This window comes from Procambarus clarkii, chromosome 7 (assembly GCF_040958095.1).
Source record: "Procambarus clarkii isolate CNS0578487 chromosome 7, FALCON_Pclarkii_2.0, whole genome shotgun sequence".
Classification (NCBI taxonomy): domain Eukaryota; kingdom Metazoa; phylum Arthropoda; class Malacostraca; order Decapoda; family Cambaridae; genus Procambarus; species Procambarus clarkii.
Genome location: NC_091156.1, coordinates 23903427 through 23924228, shown reverse-complemented (window position 1 = coordinate 23924228; position 20802 = coordinate 23903427). Strand labels below are relative to the sequence as shown.

The 20802-nt window shown below is 46.0% G+C and overlaps 1 protein-coding gene across 1 annotated transcript in view; it reads right to left on the bottom strand.

The window, feature by feature from the left end:
• LOC138357939 (uncharacterized) overlaps positions 1-20802 on the bottom strand; it is an 83638-nt gene that overhangs the window by 48835 nt on the left and 14001 nt on the right. Inside the window, exon 5 of the mRNA XM_069315123.1 lies at positions 19443-20035. Within this exon, the coding sequence (XP_069171224.1) occupies positions 19443-20035 (593 nt within the window). The remainder of the gene's footprint in view (positions 1-19442; positions 20036-20802) is intronic.

The following is a 20802-nucleotide window of genomic DNA, read 5'->3' as shown; positions in this document are numbered from 1 at the left end:
AGGATTTATTTGTAGTTACTTATTATGTTGAAGATTTCTACTATGTAATTACCTTTCAGTACCAAGGCGACGCCAACCGAGGTGCTAGGCTTCCCACCGTTCTGTGCAACAATTTACCCTATGCAACACGTCGTCGGTGGAGCGTAGCAACTGATTACACCTCACTAGATTTACAGCTAAGCTGTCCCTTTTTTATCTGTAGCAATAACTCTGTAATTACAGTAGGGATTTCTAAAAGAGATCAATTATACTAACCCATTGATTTACTGATACTGTTCAACATTTCTGTAGTATATTGAGGAGCATTTACCTCCAATTAATATTATATATTCAACTTTATTTACTTTCATATTTTATTTACTCTGGTGAAGAGCCAGCACCAGAATAATGCTAGGGATGTATTAATCTTTTAGCATGTAACCCCCCAATTTTGTGTAAGTTAATTTGACTCCATTTATATCAGAAATACAGTGTCACTAAGATCCATAGGACACTAGTTCTTGGGATCAGTTTTTCGATTGCTTTATTTGTTTTCCACTTTTTCTCAAAAAGTGGTGGTCCTTCATAGCTATCGAAGTATATATTTAATTATTAGTTATTGGAGTCAGGTTTTCCCCCACACCGAGGTACAGAAATCTCAACCATGACCAGTCCAGCCAAAGGGCATCCGTTGCTGGGGTCTCATGATTGGGAATGAAGCCGCATAAAGAGGAAGGCACAAATTCCATGCAATGTAAAGAGATCCCTGTTGAGGTGCCTGAGTGCCTTAAAAACCCACAGGAAGGAGGCAGCATCCTTCCTGTGGAAGTCCACTCTATGGAGATGGAAAGAAACCAGAAAAGACTATCCGCAAGAGCATTGGGCACTCCCCGAATGTGAAACATGCGGAAAACCAAACCCTGAAAATCACACAGAAGAGCTACTCACAGTGTCCAGCTTCAAAAGCAACAGAACAAAAAGAGCTTCCCCTGGTTCAGACAATGAACCACTATGGTATACAGTAGTCCAAATGGAGCTGGAGTACAAAGCCTGGAGGAATCCAAATCACCCTCAAGGCATGCCACATGGCCACAAACTCCTGTATTGTGTACTAGATAAAAAGGAGGAGACCCACGACCCTGGCCAGCTTGGTGAGCGCTGGAAATGAAGTCCCAACCCAGAGCCAAGGCAAGACACTACCTAAGGGACAAAGTAACTGCAATGTTGCCTTTTCCAATAAATTATAAATAACAGCCCAAAGCAGGCATTCTCAAAGGGGGGGGGTCGATATCGTCCCCTAGAGCATATCCCTGAAATAATTCCAGGTTGTACTTTAGATAAACACACATGGATTTCATTGACAACTGAAAGGACATGATTTCTGTCTTCGCTCTTGATGCTGGTTAAATGATTAAAATTAATGTAAAAATTATTTAAAAAATACATTTACATATGATTAGAATTACCCTATTTATCACTATATCCTGTGGAACCCCTAGTTAACTTGAGGTTCTGCGGGGCCGTGGCTGAGAAACGCTGGTCCAGAGGATAGGCATAGATGGCTGGGAAGGAACCAGAAGCACCTGGCAAGGAAGGAAAGACCAAGACCTGTGAAATGATTTTCATCGGGCAATGACAGTGGGCAAGCCACATTGACAGGGTTTTCTTCACACACCGTCATTGCGGATCACTATAACCCATACCTTGGCCAGAAGCCTTACCTACCTACCTGTTGACTACGTGTTTATGACTTCTGGGATCAATGTCCCCACAGACCAGTCTTTGAACAGGCCTCCTGGTTGCTGGTCTGATCAACCAGGTTGTTCAATGCGGCTGCTTATAACCTGATGTACGAGTCACAATCTGGTTGATGAAGTATCCTTTGATAGCAAAACTCTGCAGTGAATGGCCTGCAGTAGGGATCAAAGTGGCATATTGCAGCTAAAATATTTTTTAGAGCAGATTAAAAGATGTTTTGGTACAGCTGTTGTCTGATTTACCACCTCTGAAACAAACAGAAGCATGGAAAACTGGAAGGCAAAGAGTAAAAAACCAGCGTTGAATGTAATGAAAACCCATTTTCTGGGTGAGACCCGGAGGCTATCTGAGCTTACTAGGCTGATATGCTAATGTCAGACTTTGGCATCAATCATGTGTATGGAGTTCTGTGGGCCTACCGGGGACCACGAGCCAGAACCTGGCCCCCTCAGAGAGGCATGGAGAGCAATGGCCTATAGAAACCCCCGTGTAGTTGGAAGCATTCTATGTCTGCCATCGACCGGGTCAGGCACCCAAAAAGGTAAGCATCCCAAAACAAACCCCTATTCTGGCGAAAATTTTGCTACCAAAAGCCAAACAAGTGGATAGAACTCCCCTAATAGAAATGAGCATGACGTCACACGTCGCCGCGCCGTTGTCTATGCAGCTCCCCCCCCCTCCCAGGGAGGGGAAAGGGGGAGCCCCAAACCACTGCGCTGGTTATCCACCCTTCAGTTCTGAGGCTGGATGTCAAAACACGCGAAAAATCCGCCAACTGGAGGGAGGGAGGGATGCCGGGGAGCCTCCAGGTCTCACCCAGAAAATGGCATTTCATTATATTCAATGCTGGTTTTCTGGGGTGGAGCCCCTACGCCTCCCCAAAGCTATTAAAAAATTAGAATGACTTACCCGGGAGGCGGTCGCTGCTTACTCAACTCGAAGTTGAGACAACTGGTTACAACCGCCAACCCAACGCGACACAGGCCCAACTAGGCCCAGGAATGTTCGTGAGATAACGAGCAGCCAGGACCCTGTCTGACCGCCAAAATCCCCACACCCGAATGTCAGCCCAGGACATGTTGCCAAAAACATCGGCAAGAGCAGCAAACATGCGAACGTCATGGGCACGGGGCTAGACCGCAGGCTGGCTAGCTCTAATAATCCTGCGAATTACCTGAGAGACCTGCACCCATGAACAGGGAAAAAGGGAAACCGGATCAACCCAAAGCTCGTCCCTGGACACAGAAGCCATGGCGCGCAAATAACAGCGGAGGGCTGCAACCGGACACAAAACATGATGCATCCCTGGCCTAATCAACCAAGCATCAACCACCCAAGGACCCCTCCGAAAAGCAGCAGTCTCATTCTTTGCCAGAAAAGGAGGAGACAGCTGCAGACGAACAAACCTATCGCCACGACCGAAGGAGCAGAAACCCCTGTGCCAGAGGAGAGCATGAAGCTCACCAATCCGACCCCCCAGAGGCTAATGCCAACAGGAAAAGAGCTTTCGAGAAACAATCCTGAGCCGAAGGGGCCACAAGAAACCAAGGAGAAGAAAGAAAAGTGAACACTTTGTCCAAAGACCAGGACGGCTCAGGCGCTGCACGAGCAGGCCGGAGGTGAAACAACAAACGAGAGAGCTTGCGAAACGGCGCAGATGTAACGTCAATACCGAAAGCAAGCTGAAGCAGCTCCGCCAGTGCCGCACGATACAAGGCGACAGTGTTAGGCATAAGATGACGGTCCTGGAACAAACCAAGAGAGAAGGGACAACACCACCCTAACAGAAAGCGAAGTACAACGACGAAGATGCAAAAAGAACCGGAAGGACTGCCAGGAAACTTCATACTGCCGCCGAGACAAAGCCTGCAGGTGGGACACTAACAAGGAAGCCACCTGATCACCATAAAGATGATGATAAACTCGAGTAAAAAACACCATACGGGAAGACTCGAGGAGAAGATCGAACCAGCCACATAATGTTCCGGTCTGATCTGCTGGAAGAGACAGCCCCGCGGGAAACCTCCAGATATGGACACCGGGCAAGCAGTGTCTGAAACCACAGCTGGGCTGGCCACCAAGGGGCCAAGAGGACTACTCTCCTCTGGTAAGTCTCCAAGCGAGTCAGGACTTGGAGCAACAGCTGAACCGGAGTAAAGAGGTACAGGAACCCCCCACCTCGACCAGTCCTGCCGAAAGACATCGACCCCGCAGTCAGGGAAGGGCGCCACATACAGGGGAAGGCGCCGTGACCACGCTGATGTGAAGAGTCCACATCGTGGCGCCCAAACGTCTGGCACAGCCAATGGAAGGAGTTGGCATCGACCATTGTCGGGGTTCACCTCATTAAGAGAGGGGCGAGTAACAGTATACTCAGGGTCACTCACCGTAGCCCTGCGGGTCTTCACTTTATCCTCGCAGCGCCACTGTACGCCAGGAGAGTATCCCAGTCAATCCCAACCGGCCTCTGATCGAGAAAGAGTGGGAACACAACTTGTTCTCTTAACTATTGTGTGCCCGCCCCGGCATGGGCTCTACTACTAACCACAAGGTCGCCAACTGGTGTTTCCGGTGTCCAGTAACATGTCAGTGGTTTTGTTGAATTGTGGTAACAGTGGCAAGAGCACACTCAATATGTCTGATATCAGGCAGGTATTTACTTCTATCACTATTTGCTTTCAGGTATTATATAGCCACAAGAAATATGGAGGGGATGATATAAACACCAATGTACTTTGTATTTTACTTAAAACTCATTCAAAGACATCACAAGATTATATCAATAAGCAAACAGCTGTTTCAGGCGGAAGTCGCTCGTTCCCACATATAATCATGAACTCGCCAAGCTGGCAATGCTCCCCTTCACGTCAATGTCAAAATCAGCTGGGCGACTCCCACTGCGCGAATGTTCGTGTATTTGTTTGCCGGTGGCATGATGCGCCTGTTTCTTTAAATTCCCAAAGATCACTAGAAGTTCGAACACACAATATTTGCGACAATAGCATGTAAATACTTCGCTGCACTGATCTTGAGCTCAATCAAACATTTCTATATTAATGGACACAATAACTCACTATCATGGTATTACACACTGCCCTTCATTTAATGATAACGTATGCAAGTATATATCACTGGAGTTCTCAGTAATTCCTTTCGTGGGCGATAACACAATTAATCACTGCACACATGAATGATTATTCAATACACAAGCATAGACTTATATATATATATATATATATGGATGAATCATAGACATCAATAATGGTAATAACATAGTTACTGGGCACACAGCCTAATACCAAATACTGGTATATTTATATATATATATATATATATATATATATATACTCTCTCAATAACTGATCATATTAAAGTCTCATGAAAGACATTATCAACACAGTAAATTCATCAATTACTCCGGGTGCCTGCCCACACCAATAATAGTAATAAATTTCGTGAGTACTCTATATAGTCCCACTCTGCACACTGGTGCCTTACTGTGACATAGGTGAGCCTTGCTCACGGCATACAAAATACTCTGGCTAAATAATATAGCTGACTAAAGGGGAATTGGGAGGGAAACTAGAATCACCTACTTCCACCTATCCTCCGGTGAGAGTTGAGTTGTAGCTCCTGGTCCAGGCTCCTGCCTCGTGTAGGGAACGCCCCCACACACACGTCGTGTCCTCCAGGAACTCAATCAACGTCCCACCATAAGCTCGTCGTCTCCGTGCCCTTTCACTGCAGGTCCGTGCTCCTCCTCGACTTCTTGTAGGGTTGGAGTCGGTCTCCCGGCCGTCAACTTCTCCTCCCAGCTACGGCTGCCTGCCTACGTCTCGGCTGCAGTCATTCGGATTCCCGATTAGTGTCTTCTTCACTGCTTCCCAGTGGATTGGCCCAGCCGCTACGTCGTCACTGAAGCTATCAGACGTCCCAGACGATACTGACTAGACTCCACCTGCACAGCACCCGATCCTGGAGCACTTGATGCTCAATATTCCGTCAATTCCCTCTTCGGTCCACACATGGAATGAAGGAAGACCTCTGGCGTACTTGCAGACTACGGGTGACGCGTAAGATCCACGAGAGTGGCGTATTACTGTCAGATTGACAGGATCAACCTTCACACATCCGCCCACCTTGACGTGTCGTGTCAGACTGATTCCCCCCGGAGGATTGGCCCAGCCACTACGTCATCACTGTGAAGCTATCAGCCGTCGCATACGTCGCTGCCTAGACTCCACTCTTACACAACACCTGTTCCTGGAGCACTTGTTGCTCAATATTCTGTCAATTCCTTCTCTGGTCCAACACATGAACGAAGGAAGACCCCACAGGTGATGGCAGACCACGGGTGATGCGTAAGTCCTCCGGAGACGGGGTAAACTGTCCAACTGACAGGACCCCCCAGCACACGTCCGACCTCCTTGACGTGCTGTCTTAGACTGATGGCGCCGCCGTGGCGCTCTGACCGGACCCCCCTTCCTTCGTGACGTCATATTCGCCACGGGAGGTTTTCATTGGCTCCCTGGGCCACGTCGCTGTCGGTGACCAATCTGGTGCCACTGACGTCACACAGTTTTATCGGCAAAACAGAAGAGCAAGCGCCATATTGGCTTCCTAAAGGGCCTAAACCACAGGCCAAAATACTCTTCTTTTACAAATTTCTTGGCACCCCGAGAACACTACATTCTCCCACATATATCAAACTGATGCCTGAGACGTAGAGAACGCTCGGGTTAAGTGGACATGACTCTTACAGCAGGCGTGGGAGAAATATAAGGGGGGGAACACCGTCACACCATCCATTTCGTGGAAAGGGGAACAAACGCGACAGGTTGTCGGCCAAGACGTTGGACACTCCCCACACGTGAACAGCCGGGAGAGGTAAACCCCAAGAACTCAGCAGACGAGTTACCCGAAGCGACCAGCGCCAAAGAGCCAAGGACCGCATACAACCCCCCCCCCCCTCCAGTTCAGGCAATGAACCACAAGGGAGCAGTCCAAATGGAGCCAGGTCATCGATCCGCGGGCGACCGGAACCCTCCGAAGAACAAACCACTCCCCCGCGAACTCACGCACCGTGCTGTGGGCTCGACGGAAGGACAGACCCCACCGTCTCTGGCGGGCCTGGTGAGCACTGGTCACAAAGCCCCAGCCAAGAGACAACACGTTCGTGAACACATCGAGTGAGAGCTAGGGCAGGCGCCAAGGCTCCAAACCCCGAAAAACCGAACAGGAAGCCAGCGACGCAGCAGCTGAGGTAAGGCCCCCTGGGGACCAATCCCAGTGATCGTGAGAGAGGTGGAAGGGACGTCCTCGAAGGAACCAGAACAGCCGACGAAGGCAAACCCAACAAAGCGGGTAGACCCTCATCGCGAAGTTTGGGCTCCCACACAGACCCTCGAGCAACAGCTTGGTGACCTGGGAGCCCCCAGAAACAGGCGCATGCGGAACTGCAGCCGTAGGAGAGACTCCAGAGGAAGAGACAAGGAAGCAGTCCAAGAATCCCACACAAGACCCAGCCAGGTCCGAACCTAGGAGGGAACGAAATGGGACTTCCTCCAGTTCACCAAGAACCCGAACCCGGCGAGCTGGGAAGGAACCAAGTCCCTGGCTAGCAGACAAGAGGACCGGCTGGGAGCCCAAACCAGCCAGTCGTCAAGGTAGGCCAACACGTGAACACCTAAGAGACGCAGACGAGCCACAACGACTCGGGTATGGTGTGTGAACACGCAAGGTACCAGGTTCAACCCGAACGGGAGACAACGAAAGCGGTAACCCTGGCACCCCACAACAAAACCGAGCCAGTCCCTGAACCTCAGATGAATCAGGACATGCCAATAAGCGTCCTGAAGGTTCAGGGACACCATCCAAGAGCCTGGCGCCAACAGGAGCCGAACCTGGGACAGCATAGTCATCCGAAAGGGGGGGGCAATGAACCAAGGGGTTCAGACGGGACCAGTCCAGAATGAACCTCAGGTTCGCACAGTCCTGTTTCGGCACTGGGAACAGACAGGAAACCCATTTGAGGGGTGACGTCTTTTCGACGACGCCCAAGTGCACCCACTCCAAGACGACTCGACAGAGCACAGGGGGAGAGGCCTGCCCCACCAGCCCCGAACCAACCCGAAGAAGGAGGGGCCATCCAACGTCACCGCAGGCCAAGAAACAACCCGAAATGCCCACAAATCGTGGGATAAACCTCCCCCCTAACGCCCTGTCAATGGGGCGAACCGCGAATGGGCCGGTGCCCCTTACGAGACTCAGAGCCTCGCACAGAGCAAACAGTGCGCCGACCAGACGAAGGCAACGGTCAACTATACCCCCCTAGGACCGTTTTCACCACCCGCAATAAGTACCCCCCCTCATAAAGTTGAACAAATATACATATATAATATTATAAATATACTGTATACATATTATATATACATAAATATAATACTATAAATATATTCATATAATATTCAAATAAATAGTAAAATTACTATAGTCAACAAGAGATAAATCGACAATAAATCACAAATAAGGGAACAACTTCTACACCACAAATCCAACATGGAAACGTGTGAAGGCTGTTTTAAGCCACATCGGAAGTGTTGTAGGGATTGAATGTAACATTTGTAGTGTAAGATTTCACCCGAGTTGTACAGGATTATCTACACAATATGCAAACAGACAAGGTACCTACTGGACCTGTCACAATGATAGGGAAAACATTGATATGGGAAAACATCACACAACTAATGAATGACATTCCTGAAGTACACAGGCTACAATTCACTCAAAAGCTACCAGAAATACATGCAGAGTATATAAAATCAGCAATAAACACTGAACACAACCCAGGGACTGAGAGTTTAGGGAGCCAAATTAACAATGTAGAAGGACACTGTGTTGAGGTACACGAAAATGAAGGCAATACTGAAGAGTAAACTGGTAATAGGAGTAAGGAGAGAAACAATGAGAAGGACGAGAACACAAATGAGAAAGACGAAAGCAACGAAGAGAAAGATAAGGGCAATACCGAGAAAGAATGCGGAAATGAGAAAGTTGGAACAAATAATAGAGGTAGCCAAGTCGTGCACGGGTACAAATAATAAGAATACAAGCACAGATGAAAATATTTACAGGTATTATGCAACAGGACAGTGCAGATATGGGCCCAGAGGCACGGAATGCACATTCATACACCCACGGAAATGCCGAAACATGTTAGGGAAAGGCAGATGTTGTTTTGGAACAGATTGTAGATATTTCCACAAGTTATGCAAACTCTCAGTGAATGAGAGGAAATGCTATGATATCCATTGCCCTGATTTCCACATGAGAGGTATACAGTGCTATATGAGAGAGAAAGTCCAATATAATAGAAAGGGAAATTTTTTAGAGGCAAGCAGAATCAGAGGGAGGAACAGACAGGCAGAAACGTTGCAGGAGTACGGATGAGGAAGGGGAAATGCCCAAGACTGGATTACGTTTTATCATCAAGCCCACACATACTACACCCCCCAACTACACAGAGACAACCACACTCTCAGTGAATGAGAGGTGCATGAATGTTGGGTTGACTGCATCTATCTGGACCTAAAAAAGGCTTTCGACAGAGTTCCACATAAGAGGTTGTTCTGGAAACTGGAAAATATTGGAGGGGTAACAGGTAAGCTTCTAGCATGGATGAAAAATTTTCTGACTGATAGAAAAATGAGGGCAGTGATCAGAGGCAATGTATTGGACTGGAGAAATGTCACAAGTGGAGTACCACAGGGTTCAGTTCTTGCACCGGTGATGTTTATTGTCTACATAAATGACCTATCAGTTGGTATACAGAATTATATGAACATGTTGCTGATGATGCTAAGATAATAGGAAGGATACGAAACTTAAATGATTGTCATGCCCTTCAAGATGACCTGGACAAAATAAGTATATGGAGCACCACTTGGCAAATGGAATTTAATGTTAATAAATGCCATGTTATGGAATGTGGAATAGGAGACCATAGACCCCACGCAACCACGTATTATGTGAGAAATCTTTAAAGAATTCTGATAAAGTAAGAGATCTAGGGGTGGTTCTAGATAGAAATCTATCACCTGAAGACTACATAAAGAATATTATGCGAGGAGCCTATGCCACGCTTTCTAGCTTCAGAATTGCTTTTAAATACATGGATGGCGATATACTAAAGAAATTGTTCACGACTTTTGTTAGGCCAAAGCTAGAATATGCAGCGGTTATGCGGTGCCCATATCTTAAGAATCACATCAACAAACTGGAAAAGGTGCAAAGACACGCTACTGACTCCCAGAACTGAAGGGCAAGAGCTACGAGGAGAGGTTAGAGGCATTAAATATGCCAAAACTAGAAGACAGAAGAAAAAGAGGTGATATGATCACTACACACAAAATAGTAACAGGAATTGATAAAATCGATTGGGAAGATTTCCTGAGACCTGGAACTTTAAGAACAAGAGGTCATAGATTTAAACTAGCTAAACACAGATGCCGAAGAAATATAAGAAAATTAACTTTCGCAAACAGAGTGGTAGATGGTTGGAACAAGTTAGGTGAGAAGGTCCTAATCTACACAGTTAAATAACAACGTACTGGAGTGAACGATATGGAAGAAAATGTAGCATAGAACCAGTGAAGAGCAGAGGTGCCATAGGCACAATCAGAGAACACTGTATAAACATCAGAGGTCCGCGGTTGTTCAACGTCCTCCCAGCAACACATATTGCCGGAACAACCGTGGACATTTTCAAAAGGAAACTAGATTTATTCCTCCAAGGAGTGCCGGACCAGCCGGGCTGTGATGGGTATGTGGGCCTGCGGGCCGCTCCAAGCAACAGCCTAGTGGACCAAACTCTCACAAGTCAAGCCTGGCCTCGGGCCGGGCTTGGGGAGTAGAAGAACTCCCAGAACCCCATCAACCAGGTAATCAACCAACCAGGTAAGGTGGTGGAGGCCAAAACCGTCAGTAGTTTCAAAGCGTTATATGACAAAGAGTGCTGGGAAGACGGGACACCACGAGCGTAGCTCTCATCCTGTAATTACACTTAGGTAATTACTCCACAGTACCAACTCCAAAACTGGACACACCATTGCCAGATCAACACACAGGTCACACAGGTCAGGGTAGAGAGGTGGAGAACTACCAAAACCTTCCAGAAGTGACACACAATATGGACAATTACTCATATTTGCAAACATTCAAGGTCTAAAGTCAAGAAATAAAGTTAAGGTCATAATTGACCTCCTATTAGAGTCAAACTCAATATTTGGGGCATTCACGAAACTCATTTGAAAGATTACATAGATAGTGAAATCTGGTTTCCAAATTATAATTTATATAGATGTGATAGAGAAAATAGGTCAAAAGGAGGAGTAGGTCTGTATATTAAAGAGGACCTGGTATGCACAGAGCTACTAAACTCAAGTAATGAGGTGATAGAGGTACTTGGAATTAAGGTAGAAAAAATAAATCTAATTATTATTCTAATATATAAACTGCCAGATACAACGGTTGAGGAATTCACAGAGCAGATGCACAAAATAAAGAACATCCTTGATAATCTAGCAAACTCAGCTCCAGATATTATCTTCCTTGGAGATTTCAATTTACCAAGTCTAAGATGGAGAATGGCAAACACAAATATCATAGCAGGGAGCGACCCGGGAAATAACCAACCACAGGTCAGAGAACTTTTAAGATTCTGTGACAAATTTCCACTCGATCAACAGATCACAGAACCAACTAGGAACGAAAACACACTAGACTTGTTATTCTCAAACAATGATGAACTAATCAGACATATTACAATCTCAGATACTACATACTCAGACCATAAGCTCATTGAAGTGCAAACTAGCATAAATAACAGAAGTAGGTCTAAGAGACCAGACAAGCAAGAAGGGGTATTCAATCAATTCGATTTCAACAATAAGAGGATCGACTGTGGGAAAATAAATGTAGACCTTGCAAACATTCAATGGGAAACGGTCTTAAGCGACAAAACTCCCACACAGGGAATAGCTCAACTGATGGCTGAAGCTTACAAGGTCTGCTTGAAGCACGTGCCTGTGAGGAGGGGCAGAAAGAGGACCACTCTAGAAAGAGAATGCAGGCGACTGTACAGGAGAAGGAAAAAAATAACGGAAATGCTCAGGCAGACACGACTATCACAAGAAAGAAAAATAAACCTAAACAATGAGATCGAAGAAAAAGAACAAATGTCGAAGTGATCATACGAGTCTGAGGAAATGGAATTGGAACAGAAAGCTATACAAGAGATAAAGACAAATCCGAAATATTTTTTCACATACGCAAAATAAAAATAAAAAACCTCCACCAGTATTGGACCTTTATTTACAACTGAAGGTACGTACACAGAGGACAACTAAGAAATTAGTGAAATTCTAAGAAGCCAGTATGAAGCTATGTTTAGCACACCAATAAACAACATGAATGTTGATGATCCAGACAGCTTCTTTATGAATGACATTCAAGCTGCAGATAATATAACATTAAAACAAACTTGGAAGACTTTGAAAGAGAAATTGACAATATGCCCATGCACTCAGCTCCTAGGATATTCATTAAGAAATGTAAAGTACCAGTAGTGCGAGCGCTCAGAATAATATGGAGAATGAGCCTAGATACAGGGGAAATACCAGCTGCACTTAAATCAGCAGATATAGCTCCGCTGCACAAGGGGGGGAGTAAGGCCTTGGCAAAACATTATAGACCAGTTGCACTAACATCTCACATAATAAAAGTTTTTGAAAGAGTGATTAGGAATCAACTTTCTAGTTTTATGGAAAATATAAATAAAACCCAGGACAACATGGATTTAGAGCGGGAAGATCCTGTCTGTCACAATTACTCAACCACTGTAGCAACATCATAGAAGCTCTGGAAGAAAAGCAAAATGCAAATGTTGTATACACAGACTTTGCAAAGGCATTCGACAAATGTGATCATGGTGTGATAGCACACAAAATGAGGTCAATGGTTATAACTGGTAAAGAAGGACGCTGGATACTCAATTTCCTGTCAAACAGAACACAAAGAGTAACAGTCAATCAAATAAAATCGAGCCCAAGCGTAGTTAAAAGCTCTGTACCTCAAGGTACATCAAGGTACAGTTCTTGCACCACTGCTTTTCCTTATTCTCATATCAGATATAGACAAAAATACAACTCACAGCTTCGTGTCATTCTTTGCAGATGACACAAAAATCAGCATGAAAATTACTTTTGCGGAAGACATTGAAAAACTACAAGCCAATATCAACAAAGTTTTCGATTGGGCAGCTGAAAATAACATGATGTTTAACAGTGATAAATTCCAGGTATTCAGGTACGGCAAAAATAAGGATCTGAACAATAATACTGGGTACAAAACACAATCGAATCTGCCCATAGTGGGAAAACAGCATGTCAAGGATTTGGGAATAATGATGTCCGACGACCTAACATTTAGGGAGCATAACCAAGCAAATATTGCGTCAGCCAGAAAAATGATAGGATGGATTACGAGAACTTTCATCTCTAGGGATCCCATCACAATGGTTGTACTCTTAGTCACTTGTGTTGTCCTTTCTTGAGTACTACTCAGTACTCACTTTCCCCTTCAGAGCAGGAGAGATTGCTGAATTGCTGAGGGAATACAGAGAACATATACGGCATGCTTAGATGCGATAAAGCACCTAAATTATTGGGATCGTCTCAAAGCTCTCCAAATGTACTCACTAGAAAGGAGAAGAGAGAGGTACCAAATAATATACATATGGAAAATATTGGAGGGCCAGGTCCCAAATCTACACAGTAAAATAACAACATACTGGAGTGAACGATATGGAAGAAAATGGAAGTGAAGAGCAGGTGCACCATAGACACAATCAGAAAACACTGTATAAACATCAGACGTCCGCAATTGTTCAACGTCCTCCCAGCGAGCATAAGAAATATTGCCAGAACAACCGTGGACATCTTCAAGAGGATGTTTCTTGTTTAACAAGAATTGTTAAACATTGCTAGATTGTTTCCTCCAAGAAGTGCCAGACCAACCGGGCTGTGGTGGGCATGTGGGCCTGCGGGCCGCTCCAAGCAACAGCCTGGTGGACCAAACTCTCACAAGTCAAGCCTGGCCTTGGGCCGGGCTTGGGGAGTAGAAGAACTCCCAGAACCCCATCAAGCAGGTATCAAGCAGGCGGGTCCGAAGGCGGAGCCGAACCCGAAACTGGCACCTGTGGACTACCATGACGAGTGGAACCCCGAGCCCTGGCACGACCCCTCCGGGAAAGACCCCCCATCCCCCCCCCCCCGGACCCCAGGAGAACCAACAAGTCTGACATAGGATGGCAACTGGTTAAAGCAGCCTGAATATACTGCGCCACGGCCAAAGGTGCAAAAAACAGAGAACAAAAAGGTGAGACATCCGAAGAGTCAAGGTCCAGGCAGATTCCTGAGAGGAGGCAAGCACTGCCTGCCGACACGCGAGCTGGGAAGCATAAAACAGTGAAACCGCATTCCGCAAGATCGGCGCAAAGAGCTTCAACAAAGGCAGCCGCCGAGCCCAAAGCACTGGACCCTGGAACGGCCCCGAGCGCCCCCACATCCTCCCCAAGCCAGTCCGAAGACAGCTCCAGGAGGGAAAAGATGCACAAGGCCGAAGCCAAAAGGCCCTGGGCGCGCAAATCCTCGGCCACCTGTGATGCCGAAAGGGAGGGAACCTGCACATGGAACTGCAGAACGCCAACATCCCAGGGAAGGGCACAAGCAAACAAGCACTCATTGAGGTGCTCAAGGTCGCCCCCCAGGAAAACCTGAACCATCTTTGAAGCCTCGCGCCACTCAAGCGTGCTGGAACGACAAAGAATGCCAAGCCTCCAAAGCGAATACAGGACAGTCCGCCAGCCAGGGCGACTCCGGAACCTCGTAACGGACCCAAAAAGAGAACATAGTCCCAAACCTGAAAGACGACGGATCCATCACTGAGGCATAATCCGGGTCACGCAGGAAGTAAGCCGCTAGGGCCGCCCGCACCGCAGACGGTTGGATGCGGGAAGCCGAAAATCTCTGGAAAGACGGAACCGACGCACCCGAGGGAACACGGAATCGAACCTGGGGGAGGGGCAGACACCAAATCCAACTCGTACGCAGAGGGAGGAAAAGAGAACCCCCACTCCTAGTAACAATAAGCCCCGCTCTGAGGGTAGAAAACCCCAGGCAGGGTCCAACGGGACCCAAAGCCCTCCAAGTCAGCCCCTCCGAAGCCCCAGGATCCCCCTCCAAAGCCCCAGGATCCCCCTCCAAAGCCCCAGGATCCCCCTCCAAAGCCCCAGGATCCCCCTCCAAAGCCCCAGGATCCCCCTCCAAAGCCCCAGGATCCCCTCCTCGGGACCCGGGGCCGAGTCATCCCCCAGAGCACCACTCTGGGGATGACACAGCCCCTAAAGAAAAGGCCGACGCAGCTGAGTAAGTTGAATAGAAGGGGGGCCCACGAGTCAAAGCCAGAGGTTTCGGCAGGGAAAGCGAACTCGAATGCCTCCGTCGCCACACCAGAAGGGGCATCCCCCCGAGACTGCCTGAGACTCAAGACCATCCAAACTCTGCCCCGACTCCAAAACCCTCAGATGCTTCGGAGCCGGAAGCAGGGGGGGGGGGGAGGGAAAACCAAAACGAACCACAATAGATGAAGGACGAGGGGGCGCAGAGTGAACCAAGGTCGTAGTGATCCCCACCCCCAAGTCCGGATCCCTATAGGCAAAACGGGGCAGCCTAGGGGAATCTGGGTGAATAACCAACCTAGCACGTTGCGACAACCTGAAGCACACATGCAACACCTGTGCAACTGTACCTGTTGAATATCATCATGAGAGTAGGTAAACTGAGTCACCAGCAAGCAACAGAACTCGCAGGACTCCGGGTCGAAAATGTCACATCCATCGGACCCACGCGCCCCCTAGGGGTTTCCCCAGGGTCCTGAGCGTTTAAGAACTCACACCCAGGAAATCTCAAGCAGGGTACTGCTAAGCGGCACCCACAAATACCAAGCAACTTTCTAAAAGCCGAATCCCAGGGATGTGTACACTCACGGGGACCTAGCAGGGGGCACCACCAGAAAAGAACCATGCCCAGGTCAGGCACAAAGGGGCATACAAGGCAGACCCCACCCGCACCCCACAAGACAAAAATACAAAGATAAAATAAAACCCAGCAAGAGGACAACGCACCCCAAGGAACAGAGCCGGCCGCTGTGAAAGGTGAAAACAAGCTGTGCCCTGCGTCCCGCACCAGTACAAACTGCCCCTACGGTAAACAAGGAAGACAAAACCCCCACGCACCCAAAGGGTGGCTGAAAAACCGAGCAGTAATACGGCCCAGTAGAGGCAGACCCCGAGGAACTTGTGGAAGGTGGCCCCAAGCTCCAAGGGCAGTACTTACAGGGCACCCAAAGACAATAACCCTAGGCACATGCAGCCCGAGTTCTGTAGGCTGCAACTCCTGGCTCTCGCACCCCTGGAAGACAGTCACCACACTCAGAGCACAGTGCTGGTAACTCTGGAGCCAAGCACATGACCTCCGCCTCTAGCATCAGCCTGAGAACTGAGGGGTGGACAGCCGGCGTGGGGGTCTGGGGCTCCCCCTTCCCCCTCCCGGGGAGGGGGGAGCTGCGCAGACAGCGGTGTGGCGACGTGTGACATCATACTCGCTTGCTCGTTTCTTTAGGGGAGTTCTATCCACTTGTTTGGCTTTTGGTAGCAAAATTTTCACTAGAATAGGGGTTTGTTTTGGGATGCTTACCTTTCTGGGTGCCTGACCCGGTCAATGGCAGACATAGAATGCTTTCAACCACACGGGGGTTTCTATAGGCCATTGCTCTCCATGCCTCTCTGAGGGGGCCAGGTTCTGGCTCGTGGTCCCCGGTAGGCCCACAGAACTCCATACACATGACTGATGCCAAAGTCCAACATTAGCATATCAGCTTAGTAAGCTCCAGGGAGCCATAGGGGCTCCCCCCAGTAAGAGCATGTTTCGTACTCCTAGCAGAATACGTATATAAATTTAAAATAACTTGTTTTATTTTATTATATCATTGCCTGTATATGTACACACATTGTGTTGTTGTAAATTGTCGTATGGTTTGGCAGCGTCAGTGGAGATAGGAGCGCGGTTGCCTTTGCACACGTCTATTACCTGATTGATACGGGAAAGCTGGACCTGTTCAGTTGAGAGTTCCAGATGTCACTTTTATTTAGTTAGGTAATTGTTTATATACTGTAATTAAACAGGTGGCATTATACTTATATATTTTGTAAGTAACTATTATCTGTAATTTGCAGTCTTATGTGTTTTGAGAACAAGTGGTTGTTCAATTAGTTTTAAATATTAAAAAGTCCTTAGTTTCCGTCCCTCATCCTGGGATGAGGCAGACGGGAGGTGAGAATGTGGGTAGCGTCAGAGCGTGAGTTCAGTAGCTGATACGGGACCAGGAGAGTAACATGTGGGAGATAAGTCTTTACATTTATTTTGTGCCATATTTTATTTGTTATATTTAGTGATATGACAATATTTTCGTTGTTGTATAAGTTAACTTAACCATCTGTGTTTTTATATTATACTGTCTTGAATATATATCTATATAATATTTTGTATCTATTCTTCAGTCCTAAAGGAAGAGTTTTATTTATGTGCTCATTACTTATCAAGGGGTTATACTGGTGACGCGCTTTAGAGAGCAGCAGTGGTATCCCTAGACGTAATTAAAGTTTGGCTGCTGTAGGGTCACGAGCCGTAACGAACGATAGGTAACAGAGCACTCAAGCAAACTTTTTGAGGTGATTAAGACTGCACATAAACAAGCTCAATATCCAGCATAGAAATCTGTTACTGCATCCTAAAAGACCTCAGTAAAAAATTTTGGCAAGGTATATGAAGCAGATACCAAAGTAGAAAAGAAGGAAAAGGAATGCTAAGTATGGACACCCACTTTTCTCTATTGGTGTAACATGAGCATTTTGAGAGCAATACAAAAATGAAGAACTTTCACTAAAAGTCTGATTCCTGTGGTTTACAGTGACTAAAACCACTAAGAATTTGGGAACCTGGATATGAAGCTGCCACACAACCACATCACAAGGAGGGGTAAGAAGAAATGAAACTCCATTAAGTACATCAAAAGAGAAATTACCTATAAATACTTCAAAGATTTGAGCAACTATTTCCAATCCAGAATGTTCAAACATCAGAAAATAGTCCATTTCATCAAGGTGAATTATGTATTGTTCACCAACCAGGAGGAACCTGGGACCTCAAAATTTAACTAGGAAACATCTGTAGAGTCAAACTCAAATGCATTTAGGTCATTTCCAATGTAATGTCCTGGCTCTTGAGTAAGAACTTGAGCAAATCACGCTAGCCCAGAAATACTGGAAGGTAGAACTGCCGAAATTTACTGAGTGGGAGGTTAATCCAGACCTCAAACATAGACCTGTAAATGCACAATAAAAAAAAGTGAAGGCAGCATCCAGCTCAGACTGGAATTGATGATAATAAAAGGAACCAATTTGAAGGAACAGCCTCATAGGTTTTGACACCAATGCCTAACCTAGGTCAAATGTTCGGGCTCCTGCAACCCCAAACCCCAGAAATCAACATTCCAAAGCCTGTCTGTCTACCTACAAGCACTCTTGCCAGGCATGACCATACACATACCAACCCATACCATAGTTATTAAAGGAAGCAGCAGATGCATTGTGCAGACCCCTTGCTATGGTTACCAAATCCTTACTGGAAAAAGGAGAGCCTCCAGATTTGGAAAATGGTTAATGTGGCGTCAATATACAAGAAAAATTGACGACAAGAACCATTAAAATACTGATCACCAAAACTAACATGCATCCCTTGCAAGTTACTAGAAAGGTCGATAAGGAGCAAACTTGCAGATTTCTTGAAACCACTACATTTTGTGAAGAAAAATCCTGCCTTTGTTATTAAGTCTTGTTCCTAAGCTGAAAGAGCTGAGCTACGAGGGATGACTGATGGATAATACAATAAAATGAAATATTCTTTGGGAAGGGAAGGGGACTATCAGCAGAAAGCACCAAGCCATTATGCCTACATAGTTCTTGGAAGGGATCACCATAAGGATTTGGGATGGGACGGGGGAAAGGAATGGTGCTCAACCACTTGAACAGTCAGGGATTGAACGCCGTCCTGCATGAAGTGAGACCAATGCTCTACAATCCAGCCAAAGTGGTTGGGCGCACATTTCTTAGGAAGAAAGACTAAGAAATATCAACCTATACTGTTTATAAAGGTGTAGAGTAATGGCAGACATGATCAAAGTCAATAAATGATAACAAAAACTTTATAAATGGGGATAAGAATTGGATGCTGTGATGATCAACCCAAGTTAGAGTATAAATAAGAATTCAAATTGGGAAGTCCTAGATTTAATAAAAATAAATAGGCAAAAACTGGTTCAGAAATAGGGTGGCAGATCTAAGGAATAAGATACCAAGTACCATAAAAGTTAATTAACTTGAAAATTTTCATGCATTATTTAGAAAAACATGAGAGATTGGAAACAGTAGGAGCTGCCTTGCATGGGCCAAAAGTCATATACAGAGTCCTTTATTCTAATATTCTTAATTATAACATAAAATAATTCAGCAAAATAATCATAACACCTACTTGAAGAGCGGTACAGGAATGGGAAGTATAATTTCTTCTGCTGCCTTCTATCCCATACAGATGCCTGATACCATAAGTGTAGCGCCTCTTATCACTTCCTTCCCAAGAGTGGCAACAGCCTCCACCATGGCCCAACTTCGGCTTGCAATAAAAATCTTCCCAAAATGCTATATTTTCCATTACAGGCAATCCAATATCTTTGAGGAACAGTGTATAACGTATCCTAGCATGATGACGAAGACGCCCAGTGCTAGAAAGAATTTTGTGGAGTTCTTGCATACATAATAGAAAATTAGGGACTTGGTTTTCTATATCAGTATGACGGAGGCTGCTTGAAGATAACACTGTGCAACCACTACCTTGATGTTTTCTGAACAATCTTCTAAGGCTCTTCTTTACTTGATTCATTCTGTGATCTTCAACAACTATATCGTTAGCTCCACACAGCGATAGTTGTTTATTACCAAAGTCTAGGGTACTTTTAAATACAGAACATAATAACTGTAATAAAATCTGACAACGTATCTTCGCTTGACCTCCATTCACCACTACGTAACGTTCCTTTACTAAAGATTCCACCAAGGTCCACGGCACTGCAAAAGGAAAAAACTAGCATTCAATGTAATGAAACACCATTTTCTGAGTGAGACCCGGAGTCTCCCAGGAGCTATCTAGGCTGATATGAATATATATTAGACTTTTGCATCAGTCAGTGTGAATGGCATTATTAGGCCTACCGGGGACCATGACCCAGAGCCTGGCCCCCTCAGAGAGGCACGAGGAGTCCCTCTCTCTGTCTGTCTCTGTCTCTGTCTCTGTCTCTCTCTCTCTCTCTCTCTCTGTCTCTCTCTCTCTCTCTCTCTCTCTCTCTCTCTCTCTCTCTCTCTCTCTCTCTCTCTCTCTCTCTCTCTCTGTCTCTATCTGTCTCTCTCTGTCTCTCTCTGTCTCTGTCTCTGTCTCTGTCTCTGTCTCTGTCTCTCTGTCTCTCTCTCTCTCTCTCTCTCTCTCTCTCTCTCTCTCTCTCTCTCTCTCTCTCTCTCTCTCTCTCTCTCTCTCTCTCTCTCTCTCTGTCTCTGTCTCTCTCTCTATCTCTCTCTGTCTGTCTCTGTCTCTGTCTCTGTCTCTGTCTCTCTCTGTCTCTCTCTCTAATATAATGTACCTACAATTTTCTCTCATCTTCTTTTTTTCATTCCATGTAACTGTTATCATTTTTTTTTGTCTATAAATTTTGCAAGTATTTACCTACTTAAAATTTTCTTAGATTAAGGACCTGCCCGAAACGCTGCGCGTGCTAGTGGCTTTACAAGACTGTAATTACCATATTATGTATCCTCACATTCCCAATATACCTTCTTGTATA